This window comes from Osmia bicornis, chromosome 3 (genome assembly GCF_907164935.1).
Source record: "Osmia bicornis bicornis chromosome 3, iOsmBic2.1, whole genome shotgun sequence".
NCBI lineage: Eukaryota > Metazoa > Arthropoda > Insecta > Hymenoptera > Megachilidae > Osmia > Osmia bicornis.
In genome coordinates this window covers 2,466,774-2,487,093 of record NC_060218.1, presented here as the reverse complement: position 1 = coordinate 2,487,093, position 20,320 = coordinate 2,466,774, and the positions used below count along the sequence as shown (strand labels likewise).

Sequence of the window (20,320 nt, the reverse complement as noted above, 5' to 3'; positions counted from 1 at the left end):
TAAATGCGATGGTAAGAAGATTGCAATTATAAAGTAATTTTCGAATAATTGCAACAACATTCTTGCGGCAATGAACAAACATGAGATGTTCATGTAAATTTTCAGATGTGATCAAAGACGATGATGCATTCCTATTTGCTGAAAACTTATGTATATAATATTAGAATTAAAAAGAACTTATGAGTTAGCAAAGGATTTATAGTTATCCCTTTCCTTCTGCATTTTCTTTCAGATTATAAATACAATATTGAAACGTGCCAATCTCATATATTTCTTTCGCGTGCGAAGGCGTGAAGAGGCTACCTGTTGTATCATAACATTACAATAATAAATCATGAGGTGAGAATCAAATTTATGAAGTAGTTATGACATAAAAATCAATATAAATGATATTACATGTTTATTTCAAAATTCAATGAAATAAGGTTACTGATAAATGAAGGACCGATCGTGTGGAACGTCGACATTCATATAGCGGTGAAGTGAAGCAGGTTTGGTGGAAGATGGGCCATGATGTCCTCCGAACATAAAGATATGGAGAAATCACTGGGAATTTTATTTGAATCCCAAAGTCTTGAACGTCTTGATAGTCTTGAAACTGTTATAAATGTTGATCAAGGCTGAAGCCCTATTAAGATTGAAGATTAACGGCTTATCAAGATTTTCAAGACTTTTAGGGTTCGAATAAAATGCGACGTGATTCGAAGCTGGAGTATGGTTGAATTGCTTGAAAAGGTTGCAGGAGGGAGTTTCGAATATCCGTATCGCTACGCATCGGCGATCGCGGCAGGCAAGAGGCAAAAGACTGGATGGATGGACGGGCCAGCCGTCACGAAGCGGTCCGACGTTCCCGTACCAAACGAGATTAATAGAGATCCGCCTGTCAGCCGGACGCCTCTCCGTCTGAGCGAGATCCAGCGGCATCCAGACGGCCAGTCTTCTCGCAGATCGCAACCTGCGTGGGCACCAACCGATCGTGATCGATCGCACGGGTGCGTTTGTCTCTCTGGACTACCGCTTTGCAGGTCGAGTACGTGCGAGTCCAAGAGTATTGCGTGTACCACGAATCTTCTAGTCATCCGAGCATTACATAGAGTAATGAGATACTAACTGCTGTGGCTAATTGGGCACGATTTATATACGGGAACGATAGATTTCGTGGCGGGACCGCTGTAGTTTTTCAAATCGTTAGCCAATCACGGTAAATCGTACCGATGCGAATACAAATCACAAGGGGTCGGTGGGCCGTATTCGGTGGCTTCACCTTAGTTTGCCTCGCCAATTTGCGATTAGGTAGGTAACTCCGCTCTTTTCTTCTTTTCTATTCTGCCCCTTTCTCTTCTTACCAAATTTTCTCATACCGATCATTTTTTTTAATTTTTGTGGCAGCCGTGTTAAGAAACTAAATTAGCATTAGAGAAAGGTAATAATTGCCGTTGGGCCACGTTTTTGTTTCAGCAATTGGTGACAAAAGTTCAGACGACGAGGACAGGGTACACGGGGAAGAAGTTAGGCAACATGTATGCTGCGCCAGACACGAGAAGACGATCGACGTTGGATATGGTAAGCAAATTAATAAATATACTAAAGAAACGAGATGGACCACAGTATACGCGAACAAAGATGAATGGACAATTTCGTGCGACGATTCTTAGGAGGAAAATAAAAGAAGATCCAACCCACGAGTTGCGTAATTTTAGCAACTGGCTAAACGTAAATCACGTTCCTTCGTTTCGTTTTTACCGCCCCATATTCACCAGTGGTAAAACGGTGACCGGCGGCCTTGTCGCCTAGATCCGATCCGGTAAATTAATATCGGGTGTTCAATCAATTGACGCCGATCGAGAGGATGAAGCATCCATCCGGTGACGGTGTCGTGTGCCCACGATAGAAAGATTCGACCGATTTATCATTGGCTAACTTTTACTTTTAACACGTTCACTGTTTTTGAATAGTCACAGGTGAACGACGAATTCAGTATAATCGGTTATAATAGTTGTTAAAATACCATATAAAGTGACGGGGTCGTGCGTGCATCGCGGCACTTTTCGTTTCCCCATAGCGATCAATTAGGGAGCAACCGCTGCAGCGGTTCGATTCGTAGAAGGTTAATCCTCTGGCAAACGAAGAATTAATGTTTCGCCGAAGACTCGTTCCGCGAAACGGCCAAAGAGAACGACGACCACCCTTCGAGTCGGCATCAATGATCAATTAAACGATTTCGTTGATCAACGTTGGTTATCATCGATCGATGGACCAGTGGCAAAGTTTCATCCAACTTTGATCTCTTGATCAGGAACGAAGCAAAAGATTCTTCGAATCGACTTCGCGTATCTTTATGTCTAATATTTTGAATAGCATCGTTTCTAGAGAGCAACACGGAAAGGTGGTAAGATAGTGACCGAAGGTTGAGGGTAACGTGAATCACGATGGAATCCTCGCATTCCGTGTCCCACGCGTTCGCGCCAAAAATAACTCGAGTTACATTATATAGGAGCTTCTACCCTCTTCTTATATATCGTGTCACCGTTTAACGCGATACAACTCGTAAATTTTGTACGGTGGATCGCGAGCATTAGCCGCGGCGCCATCGGATTTACACGCGTCTGACGCTTCGCACGAAAGCCGCAGTTGGGACACGTATTCAACAACATATCCGAATTTCATTGAACCTCACACCCTATTGCACACCATCTCATACCTTCCTTCTTCTCTGTTCTTAGGAATATCGGGAGAAGTTATCCAAATCGATGCAGGCCACTGTCGTAAACTGTGTCCGCGACACGTTTTGGACGATCCTGGGGATGCGAGCCGACCCGCCGTGCAGGTAAATGCAGTAAGATCTAATTCTTGAAATTCTGACACAATTTCATGACATAGAAGTAAGGTTTGAGAAAAATGACAAAGAAGATGAAAGGTTTTTTGGTGAAAGAAGCGATGAATTTTCATCTTTGAATGATGGAATCATCTAGAAATTATCTTTATGTACATTCGTTTATAAGCAACTACCCAGAAGAGGTGAAGATTTGGTCCTGTGGAGCGAAGATCGTTGGATCCATGACTCATGCCTGTGGGATGCACCTGGTGCAAAAACGTTCCGCGTGATCTGACGCAGCGGGTTTATCGAACCGGTCGTGGTACCTACGAATTCATCCTGATTGACTCGCGATACCGATGGTTAATTTGCAATTAAGAATCTGCGAAGCTGTTTAAGAATATTTATCTCGAAGATCGTCTGTACAATGAAGGGAATAGACTTAGCTGAAAGGTAAAGGATAAAGGTGGCTGAAAGAATTCTATCGGAGGTTCGGGCCAGTAAGAAGAAAAAGAAGCGAAAAGACCGAATTCTCAGATAAAAAAAAGAATGTTGCGATATACGTTGCCACGCCAGGCTACGTATGCCAAGGGCTATACGAAGGGCGAAAAAGGCAGGAACGTCATGTAGATTTATGACGCATGGGATCGACCAATCCGCCAGCTGGAATGCGGCCACGCCAGCATCGCGCGATCTCATACGATCTTCGCGACTTTTACGGCGAGCGCACCCCATACCGTATCGAGACGCGTGTATCTTCGTCGATGATCATGCTCCTTTTATATACCAGTCATCTCCTATTCACCAAAATTCATCGACAGATGCCGTAGCGAGTCCTTTGTGGTCGGTTAACGAATTCCTTGTCGTATCAGGCGTATTGCACCCACTGATATACCTGGGTAGACAAAGATTTACCCTAATAGATCAGTTAATTTTGCTATTATTGGTACATAGAGACGATGCGAGAATAATTACCGTAACGAATAAACACAAGCGTTGAAGAAGAACCCTACGCTCCTGATGGTTCCTCTCTTTTGGGAAGAAAGCTATTTTCGTCACGTGATGCAACCCGATCGTTGGTTTACGATCTTGCAGCACCCACGCCGCGGGAGAGAAGCGCGCTCGAGAAGGAGAAAAACATTGCAGGCGATACATGCAGAAGGAGAGGATGTGTTTTGCGTCCTTGGAAGGTCGTATCGTCCCGGGTCACCGCTCTTGGCGCCAGCTTGGCCAGCTACTAAATCCCGAATCGTGTTCCTGGGATCTCGACGATGGATGTACCTGAGGACAGAATTTATTAGAAAATATTCTTAGCCAGAAATATACCCGGAGGGGTGCAAGAGAGAAAGGGGTAGATGTTGGACGGGTTACACGGACAAAGATAACGGTCAGTTATCCCGCAGCGAGAATAATTAAATGGCCCGTGTGTCGCGAATGAAATCGAGTACCAAAGAAAACTGTCCGAACCGGAGATAACGAGGCGCGCGAATATTATAAATTCCATCGGGACAGCGTCGATACTTCTTGCTTGGCAAACGTAGGAAGAAATAAAGTACGAATTCTGTGAAACCGCGTGCTCGTTTCGCTCGCATCCAACATCTGTATCGAAAGAATATTCGCAGCAACCATTCCAGAAGAGTGTTCTCTTTTCTTCCTACGCCAACATATTTTATTCTTACACGGTGTAGTTACTCTCGTTGGTTCATATCAAATAGCTCTATCTTCCATTAATTCTTTATTAAACGTAATCATGATGGTTGAACGTAATTCGTTACACTTCGTTCTAGAAATGCTTCCTGGAGTCGCATTGCCGTCCAAGGGCCGCGAAACTAGAAAGAGTGTCCACGATTCAAGGTGTTCGTATTATCGAAGTTATAGAAGCTTGCGAGTGCACGCCGGATACTTCCTGCAGACGAGAATCCTTCACTCATCTTGTACATTCCGGTACTCCTCATCAAGCGGTGATGGACGTGGGTGTGTGCATGGGTCACTGTGGTAAAGGTATCTAATTTTTTCCTGAGCATAATATTAATTGAATTTTAATTAATAACGTGGATATATATCTATGGAAAGATCTCGGATGCAAGCCAGTAAGGAACGGTACGGTCAGCATCAAAGGACCAAATGGTACGTACAGCATCTAATTGGTAATTGAAAATCAAAATTGATTCAATAGACTGAAAAATGATTTTCTAGGGGATGAAGTGTACCAGGTGATCGAGAAATGTGGCTGTGCTGGAACCTGCCACAAAATGGATCACATGGAGACCGTGTTAGATTTCAGCGAAGTAGAGATTAAGGACGGCACGAATACGACGGATGTTAGGCCGGTTGTCCGGGTAAATTTTTCTTCCGCGCGGATCATAAATACCGATGGAACGACCATGTAATTTAATGTTGTTTTTTTCCATCAGCAAATTAATATTGGACAGTGCGTCGGTACGTGTCCAGGAAACGAGACGGAAATGTGCCTGTTACGAGACACAAAGGAACCGTCCAGATGCTTGGCTGGGTTGTACACGAAGCAACATACTTGCACACCGGCTAAATTCAAAGTTCACGAGTACAGGTATTTCATATGAAATACCCTTATGAAAGGTATTTACCCAGAAGGTGAGAATTGATATTTTATTGGGCTGTTGGTTTGTTGCAGAACTCGTCGAGGATCGAAGAGAGAAATTATTCAAATCACTCAGTGTGCCTGTGTCTGAACGGGTCGGAGAGGTCCGTCGCCAAATCGAACAGATCAGTGGAACGGACCGCGGAGGAATTTAAAGTATTTTATGCGTCGCGTAAACATAAAGTACCATTTCCATGTTCCTACATGCACCGTGTATTGGTATGACAAATAAACGTACAATGCCTTTTTAGAAAATCTCAACGGCTACCTAAAACTGCTCCACGCTCACTACATTCCATTCGTTCCATTTAGTTTTCGCCGTTACACTCTGTTAAATGACTCTACGATTTTCATGGTAATTGTGTTAATCTTTCGGGAAAAACGAGCAGCAGGCGAGAACCGTTGTCTTAGAATTTGTTCCAGCTTCTAAGTCAATTAATTCTATCGTTTGATCGCAAGGCGCAATAATGACCAATTTTGTACTTACAACTATTCTCTTACTCCTGCTTCGTATCGCGTACGTCGGAATAATGCAACAAAAAGAACGAGGCCGAAAGTCGTGGTCGGTTTTCGAACGTGTAGGCGAAAATACTCGGTGACACCCTCGCGATCCGTCATCGTCCTCGTCGGAAAACAACCGATTATTCGCGACATCTAAATATCGCTGCGGGGCCACATAACTCGCCACTTACGAATCTACGGAATTTAGGAAGCGTGAGCTTTTTTTAATAGCCCCGCCGTGTCATCGTCACGTTCCTCGTCCGTTTCGTTTGCCTCAATAAGGTATCGTGTACAATCGGTCTCTACCGATCTTCTTTTCTATGCGTATATTACAATCATTTTATTATCAACAGATAAGAGTTTCATTGTTTTAATAGTTTAATCCTTATCGAATGGAACCTTTTTGGCAACGATGTTTAATTTATTCTGAAATAAAAAATAAAAGTCTATAACATCTTTTTTTTAATTTCTCGATGCAGTGGTAAATTAGAAAAGACGAGGATCGTGGATGGGGAGGATGATTGAAGACGATCTAGGATGCAAGGAGTTGACAAGAATCGTTCCGGGGGAGAGGAAGAAACGCACCGTCGCGTCGAGGCGCAACAATGTCGAGAGTCGCGTCGGTGTCCCGTGAGAGAAGCCGATGTCGCGCGGGGAGCAACGCGGGGGAGGCAACTCCCGGCATAGCATAAAGGTGACTCCTCGCAGCCAACATCTCCCATATGCTACTTAGCGTTCCGTTCGGTTCGGCAAACCTCCTGTCCGCTAGCAGAGAGAAGGTGTCCGTTCCTTTCTTCGCCAATAAGAATCGTTTGTCGCGAACACTTAACCGTACGTTCGATCGATGTTCCACGTTGCTGTCGGGATATCCTCGATACTAAATCCAGGACTGTCGTCGTGTTTCGAGTTTGCCATCGAGAAAAGTCAAGCGTAAACGTTCTCCAAAGTCTGAACGGGAAAGCATAGACGAAGACGATGACGAGAAACGTTCCGTTCCTCTTCTTGGCATTGCTGTTCCTGTCGAATCGGTTCGACGCACGCGGTCATCCGAGCGGCTTCCCCGAGAACGACGAAGGCGACGAGGAAGAACTCGCCGATTCTTGGTTTCTGGCTGATTTGAACGACGGAAGCGAGCACGACACTCGCCGAGATGAAGCACTGGAGAAATTGCAACAGGTCCGTCTTCAGTTTGATTTAGATTTGGGACACGTTAACCAATAATTGACGAAATCGTTGCAGGTCCTTGGTATCCGAAGTAACGGGGAGAAAACGGGACGTCGTAAGATACCTCCTCAGTTTATGATGGAATTGTACAATAACGTGGCTGATCCGAGCGGTGTCACGCGTGGTAGAAATCCGTACAATGCCAAGGTTGTCCGCAGTTTCATCGAAAGAGGTAAACACGCCACCTCCTCTGTTTGAGCCCTCGTCGCGTTCGTAGAAGCAAATAGTTAAGGCAAATAGTTTTCACAGATACATCCATGTCGCGTTTCTATTTCTTCAACATTACGGGGTTGGAAGTGAACGAATCCGTGCTGGAGGCAGAGCTTCATCTCTATCGTAAGAGGACACCCTTGAAATCCATGCATCAATCTACTTTGACATATCCTTACTACTTGGTAAGTGCTCGTTGAACATTACTGATTTCTCAGGAAGTCATTTATCATCCGTGTTTCCGTTTAGATAAGAGTGTATCAAGTGTTGGACGAGAGAAGCCTTGATGAGCCGGATCTTCACAGGCTATTGAATGTCAGATATGTCGGCGCACACGCGTCTGGTTGGCAGGTACGTTTTGATATAAAAATTTCTTATATCAAACCGGCAATTCATAATCATCTTTTAACAGATATTCAACGTGAAGCAAGCAGTTCTTGCTTGGTTAACCGGTGAACCGAATCTAGGCCTTCTGGTAACAGCCTCCACCTTATCCGAGGATCAAGTGAGCGTGGAGTTTTATCGTCGTAACGATTATCATCACAGCAAGCAACCGATTTTGGTGTTGTTCGACGACGACGGGAAAAATCATCGCGGTGACAAGAAGACGGTCCCCCGTTATTATACCTACGGTAACAACAACGAAATCGAAGGAGAAGTGTCTTACAACGATGACGAGGAGAAGATTGATCTGAAGAACGACAAAAGTTTGGAGAAACGAAAAGGTCAACCGGAAGAAGCTCGATGGCCGAGCGAGAACAACTCTGAATTTTTCCAGAGACAGAAAAGAACACAGGAAGGAGAGTCTGACACAGTGACGGAAGCTGCCCGAGAGAAACAGCATGCCGAAGATGCATCCAGAAGACGACGTAGAGGAATCTCCAAGGAGAAACTGCAAGACGAAACGTCCCAGGGGATGTTAACGTCAATGGACATTTATAAAAGAGCGATGCATCGGGAAATGCTCGGAGAAACTATTCTTCAGAGAGCGGTATCTCGATCCAGTGAGGAGCATCGAGGAAAACGATCTATCAAAAGTCACGCCTCTGTTCAACAAAATGTTACCGAATGCTCGAGGCACGAGCTTTACGTGGATTTTAAAGAAATTGGTCTGTCTTCGTCTATCATTGCCCCGGTTGGTTATTCAGCTTATCACTGCAAAGGTATCTGCGAATCGCCATTGAGCCAGGATCAACAACCAACTAATCACGCGACCATCCAAGGAATCGTTCACAAAATGGGCCTGGTGAAAGGGGTCGAAAGACCATGTTGCGTACCCACCAAACTTCTCGACACCACCATACTCTTCTTCGACGACCACGAGAACGTTGTTTTGAAAAATTACCAAGACATGATCGCAGATCGTTGCGGATGTCATTAACACCCTGCCTACTTGCTCGCAGATGATAATGGACCAGTATATTGGCTTCCGGTTGGTAATTTGTTAAGTACCTTGCCGTTCAGAGTTCGTGGGACGAGTTGTTCTGTTCTTTTCCGCTGAGGAAGGAAGGAGAGACACGTCCTTTCTTCTTCTAGCTCATCTTTCGCTGAAAAAAGCAGTAGTTCGAGGAAGTCACAGTACGTTAAAAGATGTTGAAAGAAATGAGGAATGCGTGTGCGTGTGCAAGAAGATTGGAATGTGTGTGTTAAAGAATGCATGTATCACGTAAAAAGCAAAACAAAAAAAAAAACAGAAGAAAAATGGTAATTTTACGTATTAGTACGAGAGTCATTCCTAGAGATTCATGTGACGTCCCAACTTTTGTACATAAGAACATTCCTGAAACTCGCGTAGGATCATACCTTATCAATAATTATCACGTGTCTATATCGTATCCTGTATCGTCATTAAATTATTATAATCACACGTAGGGAATTAGTCGAATTGAACATTGTATATAATGATGTATCTGAAACGTTAGAGTTATTTATATTTTAATTACGACAAATAAAACAAGTATTTAAGCTGATCCAGTATTTGCTCCCTGTTTCTCACCCCTCAACTTTGAGTCTATACCTTCCATATTTGGATAGGTATCATTTCAATAAATAATGGCCATTAAAATAAACGAATGGCTAACACGGCAGAGTTCTGCCTTTTCTTTTCTGAAAGAAGAAAATTTCGTGGCGTGAAGCAAGGAAATCGGGGCGTAAATTTTACCAACGAGCCAATAAAATAAACGTGACGGTAGCAGTGGCCGAGACGATGACTTTGGCGCCACTGGATGCAGAAAGGCAGTCGTGGAATGTTAGTGCTACCGGTGTTAAATGCTACGCCTTCATTTTTTATTTTTCACCCTTCTACGTTCCTCGTATCGTTACGCTCAGCGATTTACGAGTAAACAAACAAGATTGCATCGAGAATTTAATTTCTCTACAATTTTCATTCTATGTATTCTGTTCGCAACCCTCGTTACGTTTCACTGTTTATTGATGAAGAAAGGTAAACAGATTAGTTTAATGACCCCGTTAGAATTGGATACGATATCAAGCTGGCTTTTCTACCATTGCTAATCAAGAAGAAGACGAGCGTAATGATTAAGAGATTTCGATCGACCACCTATGTCTTCCTGTTCACTCGTTAGTCTTCTTTCAATTGTAAATCTCCACCCACGACCCCTACAGAGTCGGTCAATTTGTCTGGAATAATTCCAGGGTTTTCTACGCTATACACCCGAACGGGTGACTCACTGTCCATAAATATATAAACTTTTTTTTGTTTATTTCTTGAAAGACAAACCCCTTTTATAGTCACTCTGACAATTACGATAAGAAACGTAAAGATAGTGGTATCAGGTGTGGGTTAGGGATAAAAAGATAAATTTCGATGAATGCGATGAAAGGGGAGCGAAATGTCTCGTTTTCGCCACGGGGATTTGCATATTTGCGAGGGGACGCGATCGTTCGCGTGCCATCGTGCCGCATTCCGTGCGCGTGCATCTCCAGTTATATTTAATCCACGGTGGGTGTATTTTCGAATCTACCCGTCTAAAAATAAACGGAACGCGTTCCGTTGCATTCCACCGCTGTATTTAGATCCTTGGTATCGTAATACCAAAGGTTGTCCGATCCGTGGATGCGTGTAAATACTTTTCTCTTATTTTCTCCTTTACATATCCGGATACGCTCGTAGTGGCCATCCGACGGAGGTCGTTCCAATTAGGTGACCGGAGGCGAAGGTAGACAGCTATATCCCTTTGTTTTTGCTATGATCATAAAAATTGATCATAAAAATAAAATTGCTTGGTAGACTTACCTAGAGTGTTCGCGTCGCAGAATCGCATCCTACCTGGAGGAGGGTTAAGCCGACGTACAGCAAAAGGGGGAGTAAAGGAGAAGAGCGTAGCGTGAAATGGAACGATGTAAGAGGAAAGAAGAAAAAGCAATAGAAGCGGAGGAGCTGCGGCTAACGTAAGAAACCCTAAGCTGTGAACTGTACCGCCCGTACAATGACGTAGTGTTCTGTCATCCGGCGCGCTACCTCTCCAGCCTCTCCGCTACAACCGCTTGGGCCATTATAGTGGGACAAGAACTTCACGAGTTCACAACTATACATATAGTGGTAGGCCTTTGAACGGTGCGCGCCTTGTGCCTCGTGCCCCGTGTTTCTTCCTTACCTTTCCGTTGTTGTCTCTTCTTTTTTCGTTCCTCGCCACCTTTTGCCCGCGTTATCTCTCCCTTCCACTATATCGTTATTCTTCACCTGGCTCGGTTGTATCGATGATCACGTTCACCTGGTCGATCGTTCTTGACGCGTTGCGTTCGTAAACAAAGAGGCCGACGACCACGAGGGAACGTTCCTTGCCGCTCGAATTCGAATTCTTCCAGAAAGAAATAGAAACATCAGCGAAGAATGAGACGTCGAGCATTCGATCCGCCGATTCCATCGTTTACCTAAACGTACATTAACAACGAAAAGTTAACGATTTCAAAGTTGCTGCCAGGAACGAGCATTATGAGGAACGTGCACGCTGATCGTCGATGACAAACATGAAGGCCTCGGTCTTGATTTATTGGATGTTCCTCTTCCAATCAATGTTAATCGCTTCGACGGCACACACGACAAGTTATCGGGTAAGTAATTTGAATTTTCAGCTGATTTTTGTTGATTTGAAACTTCATTTTGAAGCCGATTGGCTGCTACGCTATTGAATGGTAAATGATCTTGCAACGAACGTTTCCAAGAAGTAGAAACGTTCGACCTGTAGCGCCGAGCGTATCCCATTCCGCTCCATTCCATTCCAGCGTGTACTGCCGCGCGTCCCTTTACCCTTCGCGAGTCCGTATCTCATCCACGAGCCAAACATGGCCTCTTTTGATGTCGCGCCGACTGTTGCCCTTCTCCGGTGCTGTCCACTGCTAGAGTCCCTTACGTGATTTTCTTCATACCCTCCTGCTTGACCTGTGGTACCTGCACAAATTCTTTCAAATCTTTGCTTTCTAGACAAATCACGAGGAAACGAGCAGAAAAGTGGAAGCAATCACGACCGAAGAATCAGTTTTGGGACTCTTTAATCCTTCTTCTTGGATGACTGTACCGAACAGAAGTAAAAGAAGCGGGGATGTCGCAGAAGAAACAGTAGCAACGAGACACTCGAAGCACCGGAAACGGCGTCGCTGCAGAAATCGACCAGCGTGTTTCCGGGCTGCATCTTCCAGCCGACTGTTCCCCTCGCGAAACAACAACACGGAGCAGAAAGCTAAAAGCGAAGATTACGATATTACTGAAGCCATCGAAGAGAAAAGTAGGCTCGATGCAAAGGATAGAACTATTGTTACGAATAATAATACCTCCATCGTTGACAATGCAGCAGAATCTGATCTATTAGACACGTACGATGAACGCGTTCTTTCGGATGAGATTGAGTTTGAGAAGACAGAAGCATCTTTCAGTGCGAAAGGTCAAACGAAGAAGAACGAAGTTGAAGAGAACGTCGATTATGAAGAAGACGTATCGCCATTTTATATCGAGGATCAAGTTGAAATGCCTGAGAGTTTAGGTGCCCTGTTGAGTAAATTGTTTCAGAGTCTACGAAACGCTTCAGCCACGGAGAGCCACGACATTTTTAAGGAACTGAACTTCGTAAACGCGACAAACGAAGATCCTTGTCAAAAGTGGTTGAACAGCAAAGATAAACTGGAGAAAGTGTTCTTAGGTGAGAAATCAACATCCTTCCGGTGCCCCTGATATCCATCAATTTTTTTATCTAAAGTTTACAATGATATTACAGGTGGGTTAGTCTCGCTACCCTCCTGTCCATGCGAGTATCCCAGTAACATCTTTTACGAGGACAAGATTTGGGATGAAAAGCAGAAGAAGTATTTCAGATGGCGGGATGTAAGCGGAAATTCTCAGAGGCTGGATATTTACAAACCAGGAGCCACATACTGCATACGTTCTTTGCTGACGCAAGGAAGCGGAAGTGCCGCGGCACAGCATTGCTGCTATGATCGCAGTAGGAAACTCCTGACTCGTGGTTCCGGTGCAGGCACTACAAACTTTGTCAGTCCGGAAATATCACCGATACTGCACGAAAGAATTGACATACTACCCTGGAGATTGTGCAAGGGAGACTTTTCTAGGTTTCGAGCTTAAAAGAATTGTTCTGAATTTTTTATTAAAATAATTCCATACTAATGTAGTTTCTGTTCGTTAGGTACAACGGGGTGAGGCCACCAAACAATGACAACAGCTGCGAAGCGAATCCTGATGACGAGGAATACCAACGACAAATAGACAATACTAAATACTATTAGATTATAAGATTCTTCGAATACGATTATTTACCATAATGGGCTACTTTTGATAGCCCACAATGAGACTGTATTTACCGAATTAATTTTATGTTTAAGTGACTTCTCTGCGAAATATGAATTTTATAATTAAACTCCTATTTCGATACATGTCGATATACACAATTTCAGTAACCTTACCGACAGATTTCTGATAGTTGAGTTCTATGGTCATAGATCAGCGCTTTGGTGTCAGGTGGCGTTGATTGCTGTTTCTTATGGCGGACTAGCAGGAAGACGCTAGTTGTTATGGTTACTGCCTACAAACACAGGTTCTGTCAGGCAAAGTATCTCTGAATACATTGGACGGATCTTGAAATTCAATGGACTGGACTACGGAATTAGAAATAACTTCAAAAAAGGTAAGTAATTACACTTTTCTACTTTGTATCTTTTGGGTAATTTACTACAGGACGTGTTTGGCATTATATTGAATATACCTGTGGCATCTGTATATTTACATATGTCCTTTTAGTAGAGGTTTAATTTTCAGCTTTTACCTCGTCTTGGCAGACGATCGACGCAAAGTAATGTACAAGAAGAGTCCAGGTTGGATGATGACCTTTTGGATAGTCCGGTATCGCTATCTTCCGGAAAATCTGCGCATCCACCTGTAGTTCCACCGCGCACCAGGAAAACCGGATGGGGCGACGAACTGAAAAGCGGGAAGTAAGCTCTTTTTTTATAAGTTTCTTATGTCTGCAGTTCACCAGAGTCCATAACTGCGACGCGCAGGTTGGAAGATGGTGGGGGAACGCAGCGAGCTCTCTGCTAATCGCTTTCCACTTCGTTTGGGAGTATCGCCAATCAGAGCGAAGATGCGTACTGGAGATGCGCGAGGAACGAAAACTGGTCTTTCGCAGTTATGGACTCTGGTGAACTGCGGTATATATTTCTGTATCTCGCTATTTCTCTTAATTACTTTTTTGTGTTTCTTCAAAATCCAGAACTCGAGGATCGTCGAATCTTATTGAACAGTGAGTATAGTAGATCTAATTAAAGATTCAGACATCTATAGTCACTGATAGACTGTTTTTTAGGGAACGTTCCCGAATTACAGAAAAAGATGAAGTGGTTGATGGTAAGATCGCTACTTTTGATTATTTAAACATTTAATGTTACTTAAATTTCACATGCTGTTTATAGACATCCCTATTATTCCGGATTTGGATGAAATTCAGGAGGATAATGCTTTGTCTGATATAAATGCACCTAAGTAGGTATAGTTATCAAGTTCTACTTGTTCGTCTAATTACTTAGCCGTAACTCATTACGTTATAGGGTTAATGTGAATAGAGTTGCTGCGTATAAAGAACTCGATACGGATTTGGTGAAGAACGCTGCATTCACGTCTTTGGATGGTGTTAATCTATCTCTACTAGCGGAGAAATTATACAATGAAAATCTTGTGAAAGAACCGGATGAAGTATGGAATTGGAATCTTCTGTTCACTCAGGTTGCTTCTGAAGTGAACAGTGAAATGCAGAAAAAAATTCCGACATAAATGTTTATAATTATTATAAAAAATAAAATAAAAACATGTTAAGAAATGGTAGATTTTTTGTTCTCAATTATACCCATTTGGTTAAAAAATATGTTCAAATTAATTAAAAAAAAAAATAATGGCATACTGCTATCTGCAAGTGCCTGTATATGGAAGCGACAAATTACAACCTCGTCGACCTATTCGATTGCCCCCCAATTTGGAAATCGCGGTAGTTCGAGGAGCGACGTGAAGACTCGACCGTGCAGGCGTGCAAATCCGAGGTGAATATTAAAAACACCACGAACTTGCACGCGCAATCGGGAGCCGAACACAAGCTACTTGAAGCGACCACGTGACAACACCCACTGAGCAGATCTGCCATATATTTCTACGTTAGCGATCAATGTTCAGCTGTGCCATCACTAGCACACACTTCCGAAAGTAGTGCTTTGCTTCCTCTTTATAAAGGAAAATCATGGCTTACGAGTACTAGCGAGAAAAGTGTGACGCCATGTTTTATCGCACACTGTCAAATTTATCAAATAGAAGTAATATTTCCCAATAAGAACAATTACTATACAATTTATAATAAATTTATTTATACAACAAACCTATTTTATACCTAATTATTGAATAATGAGAAAAGTTACGTTTGCAACTTTAAGGTAAAAGCCACCTAGCGGCAAGTACAAGAACTACATACTACCATTAATCGATATCTCGAACGATTGATGGATGCTGCGAGAATCGAACCTCATGGCGTACGAATTTGAAATTAGCAGAATCGTCAAATAACCTACTTATGTTAACATTAATTTTATTCGTAAGTTTAAACAAACTACGAAATTAATTTGTACCCATGGGAAGTTGATACTATTTTAAAAAGATTTGATATATCACAAAATGGGCACGGTACACGCGTCAGCGACCAAAGCAGACGATCCAAACATAATAAGTCACGATGAGGAATGTGTACCATGTACAAATCCGGAACATAAGGGGCCAGGAAATCCTGGGAGTTTCGAAGACATTCATAAAAAAGTTAAGGACGTTTATCCACAAAACTTTGAAGGAGCGCGACTCAACATCAAGAAAATACTTAGCGAACATTTCAATGTAACACACTCCATTACCCTTAGCGCGGTTACTCCTTCTGGATATAAACTTGGTACAAAATACGTCGGTACCAAAATGGTGGGCTTAACTGAAAAATACCCTATTGCTATTGGAGAAATTTCACCGAATGGAAATCTAACCGCCTCGTTCGTGCATACATTAGGATGTAGATTTAGGTATAAATTGTCAGCACAAATTGCTGATGGAAAATGCAAAGCCTCAAGCTCCAGTTTGGAATATAGGGGGAATGATTACACGGTAGCGGTTATTCTGGCAAATCCAAGATTTACAAAAAGGCATGGGACAGTGGTAATGCACTTTTTACAAGCGATTACATCAAGAATTACATTAGGAGCTGAAATTGCATGCCTTCGTGGAACAAAAGTTCCAGGCGGTCAACAAACAGTCATGTGCATGGCCTTTAGATACAGTACGGGACTTACAACGTTATCTGGTACTATAGGCGAAGCGGGATTACACCTTTGCTATCATCGCAAGACCAGTTCACAATTGGAAATCGGTGTCGAAATTGAAACGAACGTAAGGACTCATCACTCCGTTGGTACCATAGTGTATCAAGTAAACGTGCCGCATGCAGATCTTATTTTCCGTGGCATCGTGAATTCAGAAACTACAGTTGGTGGAGTTTTCGAGAAGAAATTATACCCCCTACCGGAATCTTCGTTGATTATTAGCGGACTTCTAAATCACAAGAAACAACAATTTCGCGTGGGCGTCGGTCTGAATATTGGGTAATGATAATGGACCTAGCATCATTAACTTGGATTGAATGCATGTAAAGATCATCGTCTTCGGAGCATAAGAAATGAATACGATGATAAAACTGATTAACGTTAAGACGATTTTAATTGTTCCTTTCAAAAGCTTACAGAGTGAAAAAACCTTACATACATTACAACCTCCGTTGCACGATGATTCGTGTTATTACGTATAGAATACGATAGATCTGAACAACTGTTACGCTTACACAATTATTTTAAAGTGCGTCAAGACTTTGAAGTATAACGTTAATTTATTGGTATACATTGAATTCTAAAAATCAAAGTTTCATCTAACCTGGTTGAAACTAAATGCAAGTGTCCAGCACTCTAATACTGTCTCCTTCATCATCAAATTTATTTTACTGGACAACATTTGTAATCGTTAATTGAATTATTCTAATCATCTCCGTTTGCTATCCTTTCGTCCAAATCATCGTATTCATGGAAAGCGGTTGTTTTTAATTTGTCAAAATTTGCTTCAAACTTTTCGCTAAGAAGTCCATTCTCATCGGCGTATTCTAAAATATCACAGATCAACGGCGATTCAACTCCCAGAACGTATTCACATGTTTTTGGTTCGAGTAAAAATAGAGAAATGCTTGATGGACTAGTCGTATGGCTTTCCACACACTTTAATTTCACCTAAAAATCAAAGGATTGCTAATTACATAAATTCTTACCTAAATAATATTCAATTCTTGTTAAATGTATGAGATACCTCGGTTTGTCTTGAATTGCCAGTCTTATCGCAAACAGTACCATCGCTATAAAAATGAATAAGTTGTTTCCGTAGTACCGGTGACTTTGATTTTTTGTGTGGATGTGCAGCAATCCACTCTAAATGCTTCTGTTTATCAAATTTACCAAGATTCACTATAGTTTTTGTACCATCGCGTTCTATATGATACTGAACCACAGAACGTCCATAACAGAATTCATATTTCCACCATCCATTGCCCTGTTCGTATCAACAAAATGTTATTAAATAAAGTATACTTAACAAATACAATGAGGGAAAAAAAATACTTACACCGTGCAAACAATTTTTACCGCTTAAAAAATTTTTCACAGGACTTACTTCAGCTGGGCTGATACTTTGATCTGCTAATGAATTTATAGAATCTTCAATATTATGTTTATCGATAACATCAACAGGATGTATTTCAACTCTAACTCGTGCTTCGCCATCCTGAAATAAGTGTAAATCAATTAATTTTTTAATTAAAATATACAGCCGATCTTGCAACATTGCTACTAATGTTAATATCAATTATATGAAATTGTTATAAACATGAACACGTATTTCTTCTTTTAAAATGCTAGCAAAAAATAATGTTTTACTATTAAATTATGATTGTACAGTTTTTTTTTTACTATTAAAATATTTTGTATTTATTCTGAAAATATACGTATCATTTAGTATTTTATGGCGTGTAATTATTGATGGAATTTTAATTAATGCTAGATGCTCTTAATTAAAAGCAATGTGAAAAGCGAAAATGATAATCACTAAAAATACTAGCAACTTTGCCTGTGATAAGGTAAAGCAAAGGATATTGTGGTACTAAAGGCATAATGGTGCATAAATAGCATTTGTTCTTGTATCATTAAGACAACTGTATGTAGAAAAGGAAGGGACAGAATGAGATATAAATTAATGGCGAAAAATGACAAGAACCATCAAACACTTTGGCCTGTTCCCAAAATATACAAAATATTCTGACCTGGCCCTCCTTATCTACATGGAAGATCGCATAGACTTTCTGCAGCTTGTCATCCTGTGCAACAGATAATGAATTCAATATATAAACGATAAATAATCAAAAATAAACTACCAATGATAAATAATAAGGAAAAAACTAATATGGTTTCACTGTGCAAACCAAAATTGTCCTTAAACTTAAAATGTAGTAAAATAAAAATAACATAACAAGTTAAAAATTAATGCATTTTCTACCACTTGGTGCATTACACGTTATTTAAATACATTTAAGTTCTACTCTTATTTAAAAACATTTTACACGTGTTTAACATATATTGACAATAAAAATCATTACTACCATACACAGAAATATGTAAGAAAATATATTTTATTTTAAATAATAATATTATGTACATATGACAGAAGCATCATCAGAAATAAATTATTGGATGCAAAGAATGATCGGAAGATGATTTTACCGTTACTTTCTGATGTCGAAGTTTCAAACTTTCTATTTCCATTGCAACAAGAGATCTTGGTTTTTTTGGTGAATTGCCAACTGGTTGACAATTAATTTCATTTTCTCCTGTAGCTTGCGGTTTATAATCAGGATGACTACACAGCCAAGGAGAAAGGACAATAACTTCATATTCGCAGCTAGCAGGTTCTTCAAGTGAAAATAATTCATGTTTACCATGTTGATAACAGACATACAAAACTTTTATTTTCCTTGGTTTATTTGTCAAATCACAAGCTGTGCCATCGGCCATTTCAATTTCAACATAGGGCATATTGATTCCATCAACTTTTTTAACAGGAATCTCTGCCTTTCTGTTAGGATTTCTTTCTCTCTCTGCATATTCAGCCAAAAGCTTCAACTCTTGTCTTTTATCAAAAGTACCTAAATAATATTCTTGGGTTTTTACTTTCTTTCCATCCCTATCCTCATGATATTGACGTACATATCTTCCATGGCACAATTCGTATGACCAATAAGATTCAAGCTGTAAAAACATATATTAATTTTATGAAAATTTCTATATAATATTAATAGAATATATTAATAATGTTTATAACACTTACCCTGTAAGAACAAGTATTTTGATTGAATAAAGGTGATAAAATTTCTACCGGATTTGGTCCATTGTATGGTTCATTACGATTCTTTTCTTGTTCTGAATTATCAACTATTAAACACTGATACCGCTCATTATTTGCAGTTGTTATAAAATAAGGTTCCACATTTGTTCTAGATTCCTGTAAAAAATACATTGATTCATTTAAACGTTTTATTCATACGAATAAATGATTTCATCTGCAGTTACTTACTAATAGCTCTGAACCAGCTTTGCCTGACCAATTGATTTTAAAGAGAACAGTATCATCAAAACTTTTAAAATCGTGTCCATAAACAACAACAATTATGATACAAAACACATTATAAATACCACAGTATTTCCACATTTTTATAAAACTACAATTATTTCACCATATTTTTAAACGAAATATATATATACTTGATATCTACAGATTTATGACGATAGCGATATATCAACGTTAACTCATTTGCTTTTTGTGATACAGCTGTGGTGGTTAAAACGTATTTCTTCCAATGTATGTGTCAGAAACAATATGATATATGTAATTAATTTTAAAGAAATTTGTATTTTTTGTTCTTTGCGAGGTTGACAGTGCACATATAAAATTTGCAGTTCCTTGCTTAACCCCAATTGTGTCCAAATACCAATAATTTTATACCACGTGAGCAGAAGACGTGGACGTTCTTCTACGCAACGTTAATCAGCTTCGTTGAACTTAATACATGTTAAATGAATGCTTAAAAGTAAAAATATATAATCGCCGTTCAAAATCTATTTTCTTATTACAGGTCGGATTTGTTTCAAAAACCTACATAGAATAGAGAAATTTTGTTTGGAAGTGTATTACTATAGGATCTTCGAAAACAATCGTACGGTCATGTTTAGGACAGCGAGGTAACCCACGTACGAATATACGTAGCACAAATAACTGATCGAAAAGTTTGCAGGTGGCGTGTATAATTCATAAAAAT

General features: G+C 40.7%; 6 protein-coding genes across 9 annotated transcripts; 5 read left to right on the top strand and 1 right to left on the bottom strand.

The window, feature by feature from the left end:
• Positions 1–207: 207 nt before the first annotated feature.
• LOC114877616 lies at positions 208–5,722 on the top strand. The gene is made up of 10 exons (XM_046285063.1): positions 208–339; positions 426–491; positions 736–1,293; positions 1,459–1,563; positions 2,724–2,827; positions 4,603–4,816; positions 4,889–4,942; positions 5,012–5,154; positions 5,230–5,384; positions 5,469–5,722. Exons 3-10 carry the CDS (start codon positions 1,215–1,217, stop codon positions 5,524–5,526), a joined length of 912 nt encoding a protein of 303 aa, XP_046141019.1. The 5' UTR covers positions 208–339; positions 426–491; positions 736–1,214; the 3' UTR covers positions 5,527–5,722.
• Positions 5,723–6,457: 735 nt separating this feature from the next.
• On the top strand, positions 6,458–9,340 carry LOC123987650 (bone morphogenetic protein 2-like). Its single transcript, XM_046284930.1, has 5 exons — positions 6,458–7,112; positions 7,176–7,332; positions 7,410–7,555; positions 7,620–7,721; positions 7,783–9,340. Exons 1-5 carry the CDS (start codon positions 6,912–6,914, stop codon positions 8,749–8,751), a joined length of 1,575 nt encoding a protein of 524 aa, XP_046140886.1. The 5' UTR covers positions 6,458–6,911; the 3' UTR covers positions 8,752–9,340.
• A 1,653-nt stretch (positions 9,341–10,993) lies between these two features.
• LOC114877593 lies at positions 10,994–13,293 on the top strand. Its single transcript, XM_029190370.2, has 4 exons — positions 10,994–11,444; positions 11,815–12,526; positions 12,602–12,953; positions 13,028–13,293. Exons 1-4 carry the CDS (start codon positions 11,352–11,354, stop codon positions 13,125–13,127), a joined length of 1,257 nt encoding a protein of 418 aa, XP_029046203.2. The 5' UTR covers positions 10,994–11,351; the 3' UTR covers positions 13,128–13,293.
• A 75-nt stretch (positions 13,294–13,368) lies between these two features.
• LOC114877758 (intraflagellar transport protein 43 homolog) lies at positions 13,369–14,694 on the top strand. Of its 3 annotated transcripts, none has more exons than XM_029190751.2 (6): positions 13,369–13,525; positions 13,642–13,832; positions 14,111–14,140; positions 14,204–14,244; positions 14,310–14,379; positions 14,445–14,694. In XM_029190751.2, the coding sequence occupies exons 1-6, from the start codon at positions 13,487–13,489 to the stop codon at positions 14,665–14,667; spliced, it is 594 nt and encodes a 197-aa protein (XP_029046584.1). In that variant the 5' UTR covers positions 13,369–13,486; the 3' UTR covers positions 14,668–14,694. The 3 variants fall into 3 exon arrangements, with proteins under 3 accessions (XP_029046584.1, XP_029046575.1, XP_029046592.1); XM_029190742.2 differs by having other exon boundaries at positions 14,192–14,244; XM_029190759.2 differs by having other exon boundaries at positions 13,370–13,525; positions 13,657–13,832; positions 14,192–14,244.
• A 614-nt stretch (positions 14,695–15,308) lies between these two features.
• LOC114877875 (mitochondrial import receptor subunit TOM40 homolog 1-like) lies at positions 15,309–16,542 on the top strand. The gene has a single exon (XM_029190996.2). The coding sequence runs from the start codon at positions 15,553–15,555 to the stop codon at positions 16,519–16,521; it is 969 nt and encodes a 322-aa protein (XP_029046829.1). The 5' UTR covers positions 15,309–15,552; the 3' UTR covers positions 16,522–16,542.
• Positions 16,543–16,613: 71 nt separating this feature from the next.
• LOC114877805 (endoplasmic reticulum lectin 1) lies at positions 16,614–20,221 on the bottom strand. 2 transcript variants are annotated; one of them, XM_029190860.1, is made up of 7 exons: positions 19,579–20,220; positions 19,333–19,506; positions 18,729–19,253; positions 18,272–18,325; positions 17,578–17,736; positions 17,266–17,505; positions 16,614–17,189 (listed from the first exon to the last, which is right to left on the bottom strand). In XM_029190860.1, exons 1-7 carry the CDS (start codon positions 19,711–19,713, stop codon positions 16,944–16,946), a joined length of 1,533 nt encoding a protein of 510 aa, XP_029046693.1. In that variant the 5' UTR covers positions 19,714–20,220; the 3' UTR covers positions 16,614–16,943. The 2 variants fall into 2 exon arrangements, with proteins under 2 accessions (XP_029046693.1, XP_029046702.1); XM_029190869.1 differs by lacking the exon at positions 18,272–18,325 and having other exon boundaries at positions 19,579–20,221.
• Positions 20,222–20,320: the final 99 nt, after the last annotated feature.

Bases quoted from the DNA above. Each gene is read 5' to 3' on its own strand.
- LOC114877593 (XM_029190370.2), top strand. From the start codon at position 11,352: ATGACAAACATGAAGGCCTCGGTCTTGATTTATTGGATGTTCCTCTTC. The intron at 11,445-11,814 runs GTAAGTAATTTG...TTTGCTTTCTAG, and splicing joins CACACACGACAAGTTATCGG to ACAAATCACGAGGAAACGAG. The intron at 12,954-13,027 runs GTTTCGAGCTTA...TCTGTTCGTTAG, and splicing joins TGCAAGGGAGACTTTTCTAG to GTACAACGGGGTGAGGCCAC.
- LOC114877758 (XM_029190742.2), top strand. From the start codon at position 13,487: ATGGACTGGACTACGGAATTAGAAATAACTTCAAAAAAG. The intron at 13,833-14,110 runs GTAAGCTCTTTT...TTCAAAATCCAG, and splicing joins GACGAACTGAAAAGCGGGAA to AACTCGAGGATCGTCGAATC. The intron at 14,380-14,444 runs GTAGGTATAGTT...ATTACGTTATAG, and splicing joins TCTGATATAAATGCACCTAA to GGTTAATGTGAATAGAGTTG.
- LOC114877875 (XM_029190996.2), top strand. From the start codon at position 15,553: ATGGGCACGGTACACGCGTCAGCGACCAAAGCAGACGATCCAAACATA.
- LOC114877616 (XM_046285063.1), top strand. From the start codon at position 1,215: ATGCGAATACAAATCACAAGGGGTCGGTGGGCCGTATTCGGTGGCTTC. The intron at 5,155-5,229 runs GTAAATTTTTCT...TTTTTCCATCAG, and splicing joins ATGTTAGGCCGGTTGTCCGG to CAAATTAATATTGGACAGTG. The intron at 5,385-5,468 runs GTATTTCATATG...GGTTTGTTGCAG, and splicing joins TTCAAAGTTCACGAGTACAG to AACTCGTCGAGGATCGAAGA.
- LOC114877805 (XM_029190860.1), bottom strand. From the start codon at position 19,713: ATGTGGAAATACTGTGGTATTTATAATGTGTTTTGTATCATAATTGTT. The intron at 18,326-18,728 runs GTAAAATCATCT...TCTGTTGCACAG, and splicing joins TTCGACATCAGAAAGTAACG to GATGACAAGCTGCAGAAAGT. The intron at 17,506-17,577 runs GTAAGTATTTTT...TGATACGAACAG, and splicing joins GTAAAAATTGTTTGCACGGT to GGCAATGGATGGTGGAAATA.
- LOC123987650 (XM_046284930.1), top strand. From the start codon at position 6,912: ATGACGAGAAACGTTCCGTTCCTCTTCTTGGCATTGCTGTTCCTGTCG. The intron at 7,113-7,175 runs GTCCGTCTTCAG...AAATCGTTGCAG, and splicing joins CACTGGAGAAATTGCAACAG to GTCCTTGGTATCCGAAGTAA. The intron at 7,333-7,409 runs GTAAACACGCCA...TAGTTTTCACAG, and splicing joins CCGCAGTTTCATCGAAAGAG to ATACATCCATGTCGCGTTTC.